The sequence below is a fragment of the Hippoglossus stenolepis genome, chromosome 19 (genome assembly GCF_022539355.2).
Source record: "Hippoglossus stenolepis isolate QCI-W04-F060 chromosome 19, HSTE1.2, whole genome shotgun sequence".
Taxonomy (NCBI): Eukaryota; Metazoa; Chordata; class Actinopteri; order Pleuronectiformes; family Pleuronectidae; genus Hippoglossus; species Hippoglossus stenolepis.
In genome coordinates, this window is record NC_061501.1 from 6313672 (window position 1) to 6324566 (window position 10895).

General features: G+C 40.0%; 2 protein-coding genes and 1 non-coding gene across 5 annotated transcripts; all 3 read left to right on the plus strand.

The window, feature by feature from the left end:
* Nucleotides 1-216: 216 nt before the first annotated feature.
* On the plus strand, nt 217-2342 carry rps20 (ribosomal protein S20). Its single transcript, XM_035142986.2, has 4 exons — nt 217-374; nt 1160-1259; nt 1445-1518; nt 2122-2342. Exons 1-4 carry the CDS (start codon nt 372-374, stop codon nt 2302-2304), a joined length of 360 nt encoding a protein of 119 aa, XP_034998877.1. The 5' UTR covers nt 217-371; the 3' UTR covers nt 2305-2342.
* Nucleotides 1306-1373, plus strand: LOC118098974. The gene has a single exon (XR_004694231.1). It is a non-coding gene; the product is annotated as a small nucleolar RNA U54 (small nucleolar RNA).
* Nucleotides 2343-3604: 1262 nt separating the features above from the next.
* Nucleotides 3605-10862, plus strand: zgc:56231 (uncharacterized protein LOC406257 homolog). Of its 3 annotated transcripts, none has more exons than XM_035142984.2 (18): nt 3605-4003; nt 4157-4252; nt 5024-5143; nt 5797-5935; nt 6029-6213; nt 6338-6431; nt 6593-6748; nt 6848-6959; nt 7051-7113; nt 7670-7816; nt 8078-8243; nt 8350-8529; nt 8676-8815; nt 8984-9149; nt 9361-9460; nt 10052-10122; nt 10226-10345; nt 10548-10862. In XM_035142984.2, the coding sequence occupies exons 1-18, from the start codon at nt 3914-3916 to the stop codon at nt 10761-10763; spliced, it is 2361 nt and encodes a 786-aa protein (XP_034998875.2). In that variant the 5' UTR covers nt 3605-3913; the 3' UTR covers nt 10764-10862. The 3 variants fall into 3 exon arrangements, with proteins under 3 accessions (XP_034998875.2, XP_034998876.2, XP_034998874.2); XM_035142983.2 differs by having other exon boundaries at nt 3606-4003; nt 6590-6748; XM_035142985.2 differs by lacking the exons at nt 10052-10122; nt 10226-10345; nt 10548-10862 and adding an exon at nt 9539-9721 and having other exon boundaries at nt 6590-6748.
* Nucleotides 10863-10895: the final 33 nt, after the last annotated feature.

The following is a 10895-nucleotide window of genomic DNA, read 5'->3' on the forward strand; positions in this document are numbered from 1 at the left end:
TGGTCATCAAAACATCAACCAAAATTACACAATCAAATGAATAAATGATGAAAATGGCTCAATTCCTTTTTCCTGTTTTCACTTTTCTTACATTTTTATTTTTATCGCACGAACCGGATGTGTCAGTATCATTGGATTTGAGGGTAGTGAGAACCTACAGCGTGGTGTGGCCACCGGTAAGTGTCGCTGTGGTTCACGGTTCATGTTAAACAAAAGAAGAAGACACAGTAACCCGGATGGACCGTACAAAGCAAGGCTCCGGCCTCACCTCGTTCTTTTGCTGAAGAGTTGACCACGGTGGTAGTCCTCGTTCCTGGCTCACCGCTGTTCGTTTCCTTTTCTTCCGAATAAGTCGGCCAGGAGTAATCACAATGGTACGTGGTTTTCATACAAAGACGTGGTTGTGTCCTGTGAAACCTTTAAATGGCAATATCATCGTCTTATATGCGATTTTCTACTAAGAATTCTACGGAGTGTCAAAGCTAACGTTAGCACTGGTAGCTACAGTCACGCGAAGTGTGTCCCGCCACAACCCGTTCACAAAGCCGACTCTTGAGTTATGATATGTGTAATGTTACTGTTGTCGCTCCAGTCCACACACGATACTGTATCATGTGAGTCTTTAGAGCGAACTCTACTATTCGGCAAACTGAACAATGCACCAGATGTATATTATTGAAGGTAAAAATTCAGTGTCTTGTTCTCATGCAATAGGTCATCTAAACGGTAGAATCGAGGCGTTTACAACGAATTGTAATACTAATATTAGTTTAATGTTTGACATTAAGGTCTGTTTGAAGTTGTCAGTGACAAGAACACAACTCATCCTACTTAAACCACGACTTTAAACGAGCATCGAGACAAACGCTAGTTCGCAGAAATCGTGAGAATCTCCCTTATTTTAAACCCAGTTTTTAATGGACAACCTGAGACCTACAAAGCGTCTTTTAATTGTTTATTTCAAAATGTTGGCACCACGTGCTCTTTAGCCGGTGCTACGTTCACGTCACTACGTAAGTGAACAGAATTAATGTTAAGTTAAATTGTAAAACTACTTTGCTCATCAGCATCTTTATGTACACAAGATACCATTACTCCTCACACTGGGTGTTCAGAGAGTGATCCACAGTTTTGATAACTTTTTTCTCTGCTCAAACAGGCTTTCAAGGACACTGGTAAGGCACCTGTGGAGGCTGAGGTTGCCATCCACCGCATCCGCATCACCCTCACCAGCCGCAACGTCAAGTCTCTGGAGAAGGGTAATTAAGCTTAAAATATTAAATGTAGGGAATGAATAATGGACCTGAGCAATGAGGATAATAATTACCATCGTGATAATTCGTGACGACTGTATACGCTATTCTGAGCTATGCTTATATAGCTATCATGTAGTGATTTGATGTTTTCTGGCTTCTCAACTTTGAATTTGTTTTGTCACCCTCAGTCTGCGCAGACTTGATCCGTGGTGCTAAGGAAAAGAACCTGAAGGTGAAAGGACCTGTCCGTATGCCAACCAAGGTACTGAAGGACACTGGCCAGACACATTTACTCTAATGCAAGGCTACAACACATGTGCCTTTTTAGGTTTACATTTTGTATTCAAATTTAAGAGCGTTCTGCACCCAACATAAGAACCACTGGACACTTGTGCAGTGGAGAATAAAGATGTTTGACATGTAGACATGAAATAAATAAGCTCTTCAATCTCTCCCATTTTCTGTATGTTTTGTATCCGCTCTTCCTGCTTTTCACATCTGTCTTAAAATCCTCTTTGTTGCTAATTATAAACAACTGAGATCTGTCTTGTATGTCAAAAATCAAGAGTGCACAATGCTAAAATAGTTTATTCTACACACTTGTGTATTTGAAGACTCACAATGTATTTGTTAAAGCTCAGGCTTAAACAGAGCAGAAAGGAGGAATTGTACAATTTACACTCTCAGAAGATAGTTAAACTTCTTTACAAAACATGGAAGTAACACTACATGCTCTTAATTTTTAAACAGTTTTAATACAACCTCTGTGCCACACAGGAACAGTACAGTCAGATTGAGGTATACTACCTGTTTATTCAGGGTCTTCACTTTGGATCAAGCTAAATTCTTGTCTGTTTTGCCCCAGACTCTGCGTATCACCACCAGGAAGACCCCCTGTGGTGAGGGATCCAAAACATGGGATCGCTTCCAGATGAGGATCCACAAGCGCCTGATCGATCTGCACAGCCCCTCTGAAATCGTCAAGCAGATCACCTCAATCAGCATCGAACCTGGTGTAGAGGTTGAAGTTACTATCGCAGACGCATAAACAATGCAGATGATTCATTAAAGAAACGAATAAGAAAACTGATGTGTTTTTTGGCTTCTTAACATTTTGACGTATGAGATTGACAGTGTGACTGATATTAAAAAGTAATCTGGTGGTTTTATGCCACAATCATGGATCATAACTGATGAGCTTAACTTCACTGATATTTTATATAGAATCAGTAATGAACTGTAACAGATTAAATCTACGTTCCTGAAATCTAAGCTATCAGGCAACAGCATGATGGGGATGAATAAAGGGGCTGCTGGTAATTTTATTGTGTTAGTGCTATTCTAGCCTCACAATAGCTTAAAGCGCTATAAACTTCAAATTACATCCATGTATTTATAAACTCATTCATACATTGCTTTTATACACTTTTCTTTTACACACTTCATAGACTTCCAGTGTTTGGGTTCACTGTCTTGTCCATGGGCACATCAGGATTAGAATAGATTCAACTTTATTGTCATTGTACAAGTACAGAGACAATGAAATGCAGTTTAGCATCCAACCAGAAGTGCAAAAAAAAGCAGTAAAAGTGCAGAGTATGTGCATATGTAAAGTGGAATATGTAAATAAATAAGATAAGGAGTAACAGAACCGGGGCTGTGCCGGTACAACAGGTCGCCACTGTTTGTTTTATCGGAGCAAGTTTTTGCAGAAAGTTTCATGAAGTGTGTCAGAGAAAAAGATAAGGATGCTGACTGGAGGAACTGAACCATCAACCTGGGTGGTGGACAACCTCTACCTCCTGAGCCACAGCAGACAAATTGTATATTGGAACATTTTCCCATACTCCATACTATGAATTTCTCACCAAAATCATTCTTTGCATTCTGCTCATTTAATGCGATCAGAGATACTGTTTATTTTTTGTGCAAATAAAATACACCGATCCTCACACTCTGGCTCTCCTTTGAGTCCAAATGGTTTTACATAATTTGACAAAGCTTGCTTTAATTTTTTCATTATGGAGATAATTAAAATGACCATTCAAATGCAGGAATGTTTAGGAACCACTTTCCATTTTGGAACTGTTAAAGACCCAAATCATCACCCTGTTTAAAAAGATAATGCCTCAACCTCATTCCCTTGGCTTTAGCCCAGTGAAACCATAAGCATGTTTTTCTGACACTTATTTAAGGAAGTTGGATGAACTTGGATCAAAAAGTCTAAAGTGTATCCAGGTGATTTATATCAATGATAATCTTTTAAACAGTCACATGATCATTTTTCTCCCATCTTTGGATTCATATCTCTACGCTTGCAAATAGTTAAAGCTGTGGACATGATGCAGCCGAATCCTTCAGAACCTCGGTGGAGTCAGTGACAAGCCTCAGACTGTGAATGACTGAACTGAGTGGAGCAGATCTCACTCCTTCACTTCTCACCTGCCTTCAATTAAAAGTGATGAGGAGCTGCTCCTGATCTTCAGTGTGAGAATATGAGCAGAGCAGTAGAGTCCATCACGCTTTAACCCTTCATTCTAAGACCTAAATATCTTGTGAATTGTCTCTTTTGGAGTAAGAAGTTGTCGCAGCTTTTATTTGTGCAGTTTATAGTGGCTGAAGTCAGTGAATGAGACCAATTATCAAACAGTTTCAAGATGAGTGCAGTTATTGATCTAACCCTCCATCAGTCTGAAGACATGGACTTGACTTGTAACCTTCCTCCCGTCAGCCCTTCACCCCAGCAGGTAAAGTTTTTTTGTACCAAGCTACAGTCACTGATCATTTCAACTAAAGCCATGTGATTCACTGATCCAACATGTCCAGAATAAAGCATTAAACATCATCTGTTCTGCTCTGAGGTGAGTTTCCAGTCTGACTCTGTTCTTCTTTGTTCCCAGACTGAAATGTCAGGTGGTGCCGAGCAGCAGACGATGAGAGTTTACCTCAGAGTCAGGCCCTTCTCTAAAGTGGAGCTGTCTGACAATGAAGACCAGGTAAAACATCTGATCATCCAGTCCATGTTGTGTTCAGTATAATAACTACCGGTCATATAATACAATAAAACTTTATCAATCCCGAAGGCAATTTGCAAATAAACACAAAGAACTGTTCAAGTGCATTGAACTAAACATGCAATAGAAGTGCAATGTTATTTACTTCCTTCAATTTGATTTATTTTTGTATAAAGTAGGAGCAAACCCCCTGAAAGCTTTTTTAGTTATTGAAATGTTGTGCTTTTTTGTAGGTGGTGCAGTTTTTGCTGTCAGATTTAACTGTTTAGTTCCATTTATAATTTGAAGAACTAATAGAAATAGTATATGTAGCCTAATGTGTTGGAGATCAAACGCCTGAGTGTTTGTCTCAATAGAACCGATTGCATGACATCAGAGTTAGGAGAGTTTAAGGAACTAGACCTGCAATCACAAGTTTTTTTTATACAATGCATTCTACTTTACTTTCTTTTCATTTATTCAGTAAAGAACAAATGCTGCTCTGTCACTAATAACTACAGAATAAAGATCCAGGGCTAAACCACATGGTGCACACAACAGCCATTGATATGATGAAAGCGTTTTAACAATAATTTTGACACAAAATGATCTAAGATGAGTAAACTTTAAAACTTGACTTACATTCTTACATCAACCTTCTCTTATCCCTCCTAATAATTAGTGAACAGTCCGTACATGTAGACAAAGTTCTACTGCTTCTCATTGTTTGACTCGCATTGTGTGACTAATGTTCCCCTTTTGTTTTTCTCTCAGGATTGTGTGGTGATTGAAAACATCCAGACGGTGACTCTGAATGCACCGAAGGGTTCGGCCACCATGAAGAGCAGCGAGAAGGGCATCGGCTTGTCGATCCACAAGTTCTCCTTCTCACAGGTCAGCAGCACCGCAAACCTGAGAACTGCTGTCAATTTTCCTGAACACAAAAGGATGCTTATCCAATCATGACTGGCTACTGAGCAGCCATACATACTCAAGCAGTGATGGAGGATGTGCTTAAACAATTTACTTAAGTAAAAGTACAAATAAATAGACAAATGTACTCCATTAAAAGTACCATTATAAACCTTTCTAGTTGATAAGTATATTTCACTACTTACTTAGTTAGTATTAAAAGTAAAAGTACATGATGAGTTTAGCCTTTTCCCTAATGCAACAGTCTGACACATTATTATGGCTGAGTCCTAGCGGTGGACTCCCCTAAATCCATTTTGAATGGATGTACTTTATTGACCCCAAACTGGGAGATTTTCTTAACCAGTGATGCTGCTGCATGAGGCGAAGTCTAATGTTATCTGCCTGCTCTGATTGGATCAATTCCCTTCTAGTTATTGAGCTTCTAATGCAATATATTAATACAAAAAATTGAATGGACTAGAAAGTACAAATATTTGCGGATATCTGTAGTGGAATAAAATTAACCTGAAAATATATCTACTCAAGTAAAGTACAGATGCATGAAACATGTACTTAAGTATAGTGAAGTAGTAAATGTACTTCATTACATCCAACCACTTGTGGAATTTTAGATTTTTGGACCAGAGACGACACAGGCTGAGCTCTTTGAGGACACGGTCAAAAGCCAAATGTCTGATTTCTTGGATGGAAAGAATGCACTGATATTCAGCTACGGTGTCACCAACGCTGGGAAAACCTTCACAATTCAAGGTTAAACAAAACAGGAACGCAAGAACATGATAATGAGCTGTAGAAGTCCTGTAACGTTCTGGTGAAAGGCTTAAGTGTGTTTTGATGTTTCAGGAACCCCTAAAGATCCGGGGATACTCCCTCGAGTGCTGGACGCCACCTTCCACCACATCGGAGGCGACCAGTATGAGGACATGGACCTGAAACCCTACCTCAGGAATGACGCACAGTATTTGGATTCTGACCAAATCAAGCAGGAGAGAAGCGCTAAAGCTGCCATTTTTGCTTCAGTTAAAGATGTAAGGACTTCATGCTTCCTCAGCTCTGCAAAAAAGACAACATTTCTGGGGATTGAGCCACAGCAACTACAGTGCTTTCTGCAAAGAACGTCATAACATGTTTCTGTCTTTGCCTCCATCTTAGGAGTGTGATCCCCTCAGAGCCAGTGGTGGGTCAGTGTGTTTACCCCGTGCTTCCACTTCACATTCATCCTCCTCTTTGTCCTACAATCAAACAGGTAGCCTTCATTAAATCAACACAGTGAACATGTGAGTTATCGTACAATTTCAGTTGTCGAGGACGGAAATATAAAGGTGCCACTGCAGGACTCTTAAGTTTATGTTGTCCTCTGTGCTATCTATGTTCTTACTACTTTATTGTTGGCCATTAAACCAGCAGAAGCAGGCAGAAGCCAGTTTGCTTTATGGGTGGCATTCTTTGAAATCTACAACGAGTGCGTGTATGATCTGCTTCAACTCTCCCTGTGCTCCAAGTCCAAGAAACGTGCTTCTCTTCGCGTGTGCGATGACGGTGCAGGAAATGCTTACGTTAAAGGTTGGAGAAGGCTTCGATCTTGAGTTCTGAATGAGAAAGAAGTATATATCTTTAATTTTGCTCAAAGAATTGCTAAAATGTGCTTATATTTTTTTAAAGATCTGAGGTGGATCAACATCCAGAACCTGGGCGAAGCAGACAAACTACTGCAGTTTGGGAATAAAAACAGAAGCGCTGCAGCCACCAAGATGAACCAGTCCTCAAGCCGAAGGCAATCTCTTTTTTTTTTTTTATTCCACCTTATCTTTTCTATAAATGCTTTCATCCTTTGTTTTCAAAATTCATACCAATTTTCATTACAGCCACAGCATTTTTACCATGAAGTTACTCCAGATTGACGACGATGAAGTTAAAAGGATGTCAGAGTAAGTACCTTGTCAAGTTGTCATTTGAACTTTTTTTGTTTGCATCCTGCATACTGTAAAATGGTCAATTTTAATTTAAACTTTTCTAGTCTTTATGACCACTTAAAGTGCTTTACAGTGCAGTTTTGCCATCCACTCATTCACATACACATTCAAACAGTGCATGTATATGTAATGCTTTTTCCTATCATACATCACTCTCACCAGTACAGCCGTCATGGGCAGTTTGGGGTTCAACATCTTGCCTAAGGACACTTCGCTATGCGGAATGGAGGAGACTTAGATCGAACCGCTAACTTCCTGTTTAGTGGACGACCTGCTCTATCTCCTGAACCACAGCCTACTCACTTTTACATACTGAAATACTATTACATAAATTTTCCTCATTGTTTATCTAATGAAATTGCTGCCACTTTATTAACATATCTGAATCAACATTAAATATGAGAATCATCTCAAATGTTAGATCGGCCTACATGAGGTGTTGGGTGTTACTATACTCATGCATGATCAGAGATTTAATACAGGGAATCAATAAATTATTTTTGTATCTCAGGTTTTCTCTGTGTGACCTGGCTGGCTCCGAAAGATGCAACAAAACCAAAACGTTCGGAGAGAGGCTGAAAGAGGCGGGGAACATAAACAACTCCCTGCTCATTCTGGGGAAGTGCATCACTGCGCTGCGCAACAATCAGACGGACCGGTACAGTAAATTTATAAATATGCCCGACGTTTAAACTGTCAATGACTGAGTTCTGCTATAGCAGATTGCTGGAGATGCTGATTGTTGAACTATGCATGACCTGGGAATAGTTTGGTAGGTTTGCACCATAGACTGCATATAAAGATGGAAGACACTCCTCCACTTCCTCCCGTTGTACAAAATTTAGGCTAAAATATGGGGAGCGGTCGTGTCGTCCATCTTTCATATACAGTCAATGGTTTGTACTGTTGCTTTCATCAGAATGAAGAGCAGCAAAATTCCCTTCCGAGAGAGCAAACTCACCAAGCTCTTCCAGGCCGTTTTCTGCGGCAAGGGAAGATCGTCTATGATCGTCAACATCAACCAGTGTGCTTCCACCTATGATGAGACTCTCCACATTATGAAATTCTCTGCCGTGGCCAAACAGGTCAGTCTGACGACATGATGGTGTGAGAGGAATCAGACCATGAAAGAATCTCGGTGAGCTGTAGGATGATCCAGTGCACCACTAACCTCTGCTCTTCTGGCTGCAGGTGTTGCAGGTGATCCCCGACAAACCTCTGGGATCTCTGGCTCCTTGTCTGGTCGGCCGCGATGGCAAACCTCTGATTAGGAACGGGATGATTGACAACCAGGCCCTGGAGAGCTACCTGTCTGAAGAGGAGCTGCTTGATGAGGAGGATGAGGCCGACATGTCTTTGCTGCCACAGAATGTAACAACTACTGCTCCACATCACATTCAAACACTGTTTCATACACATATCAGACATATTAGAAGTTATCCAATACTGTTTTATTGGGGATTGTAGAGTGATGTGCCCATTTCTTGAGTAAACGTTTTATTTTAAAACTTTCTCAGGAGCTTGTGAATGCGATTGAAAGCCTCCGAACAAAACTCCTGGCTGAAAGGAGAAGAAACCTGGTGCTGGAAATGGAGATTCGCAAGGAAATGGGAGATGCAATGATACAGCAGCTCATGGAGAGTGAAGAACTCCGCAGGTATGTCAAATTTATTTATTCTGGCAAGTGTGGTTTCAGTCTGTTTGGCTAATTTATCTGATTGGTGCAGAATACATAAGCCTTTAATACATGCATTTATTTATTGTTTAATGTAAAGCCGTGTGTGTGTGTGTGTGTGTGTGTGTGTGTGTGTTTGTGTTTGTTTAGTCGACGGATTGATGAGCTGAAGGAGAGCTACCAAGAAAAGCTGGAGAACACGTTTGAGATGTACAAGGATGCCATCAAAGAGCATGCTTACCAGAGTGCCATGAACAATCTGGAAGACGACTACGTGCCTCTGGATGAGTTCATCGCCGAAGAGGAGAAAGTAGAGGTATGTTGTTAACAGGTCAGCCTTAATATCAGATGTGCACATTCAAATCTCCAGGTTATGTCAAAGATATAGATGTGTGATGCTGAATTGTCAAAAAATAGACTGGATTTATAACAGCCTGGTAATGTCCAGTGTTGTGTCATCAAACCAAGTTCTTGGAGTTGTTTGTTTTAAGCATCAGAATTGGGTCTTACCGTGTGTTTGTGTGTAGGCCCTTAGATGTAAAGTGTCAGAGATGGACAGCAGAAGAATGTCTTCAGTTCCATCAGTACACCAGTCATGTCAGACTTACAAAACGCCAGAAGCTTCAGGTGAGTGTGTGACGCTCTTTGAGGAAATGTCCTCTAAAGACAACTTTGTTTTAAACCTGAGTGGGTCTGTGTTTATAGGAGGATTTACAAGAAGTGACACTACAAGCAAAAATACAACTTTGTTCATGTACTCAATGAATTCTTTCTCATTCTCTGGGTCAAAAATCTCCACTTTAGTATCACTTACATTCACCAAACTCTCCAGTTTTAATTCCTAGTTTTGTAAAGTTTCTTTTTTATTGAAAACTTTGTTTATACATCATCCACAACCAGGTTTATAGAACCTTTTTTATCTGTAAAAACATTGGATATTTTTCTTTTTACGAAGTGATTAAAATCCCCTCTGTTAAAACAAAAATTTTGAATCTGGTTTTATTCAATATTTTGATTTGTTCTGTGAATGTTCCTAAATCATCACATTTTAATTTATCTGTGTATAAATACAAAATTTCAGAACACTACAAATAACTGTCTTAACTTAAGTAATCAGCTTGGGAAGTTTCATGGGAATATCTATCAGTAAACACTTTTACCCTACTCACCCGTGGTGCCTCGCCATAATAGCAGAGATCCCTCTTTATATCCACACAGGAGACGATAGACACAAATGGCTTTTCAAAGAAAAGTGTGCCATCGAGAGGATGTGTGAGGATAAACAAGAGGTAATAATCACAAAATCTGAAGAACTTAATGACTCCTGGTCAATATTGTGCTCGATCTACATATGTAGTCACTTTGATTTAACATAAAATATTTGGTCTTCAGTTGATTTTGTCTCTAGAGAAAAGACTGATGGCGCTAAGTCAAACACTTCAGAAGGTCAGGGATGGTTTCCTGGAGAAATCAGCTGATCTGGAGGTTCTACAGAGGAAATATGATGATCAGGTGAAAATCCTTTAAAAGTAGGCATGTGCAAAGTGGGGCAAGGGTTTGAGGGCAGCAAGTGAATGATGAAAACATACAATGTATGAAAAACCATCAAGAATTTTTATTGCACTTAAAATGGCCTCAAGAATAATAGAACTTGAGCTGTTTGACATGTCCCCAGAATGGAAATCATTGTTGTATGTGGATTGAATATTTGTAGAAAAAATCAGTGGAGGACGTCCTCCGGCAGAACGCTGAGAAGGACCGGGAGATTGCCTCCCTGAAGGTGGAAGTTGCCAAGTTCTCCCAGAAGTCTCCTGTGCAGCCCAAGGTGAAGCGAGGCCTGCTTGCCAACATCAGGGAGGCGGTGACCTCTCCGAGGAAGGGCGCATCTGTCCGAACGCCCAGGAAAACTGCTCGGACTGCACACCACTGAGAGGGTTATTACGTTTTTTAGGGTACTCATTTATTGGTTTTTATTAAAGTAGAATGTATGTTTTCTTTTAAATTTGAAATAAAAAAAATATTAATTAGAGGCCTGAAAGCGTCCATCGTGATTAATTTAATC

Coding starts and splice junctions, on each gene's coding strand:
- rps20 (XM_035142986.2), top strand. Junction 1,260..1,444: donor CGTCAAGTCTCTGGAGAAGG/GTAATTAAGCTT, acceptor TGTCACCCTCAG/TCTGCGCAGACTTGATCCGT. Junction 1,519..2,121: donor CTGTCCGTATGCCAACCAAG/GTACTGAAGGAC, acceptor GTTTTGCCCCAG/ACTCTGCGTATCACCACCAG.
- zgc:56231 (XM_035142983.2), top strand. CDS start 3,914: ATGAGTGCAGTTATTGATCTAACCCTCCATCAGTCTGAAGACATGGAC. Junction 5,936..6,028: donor GAAAACCTTCACAATTCAAG/GTTAAACAAAAC, acceptor TTGATGTTTCAG/GAACCCCTAAAGATCCGGGG. Junction 10,346..10,547: donor AGAGGAAATATGATGATCAG/GTGAAAATCCTT, acceptor GAATATTTGTAG/AAAAAATCAGTGGAGGACGT.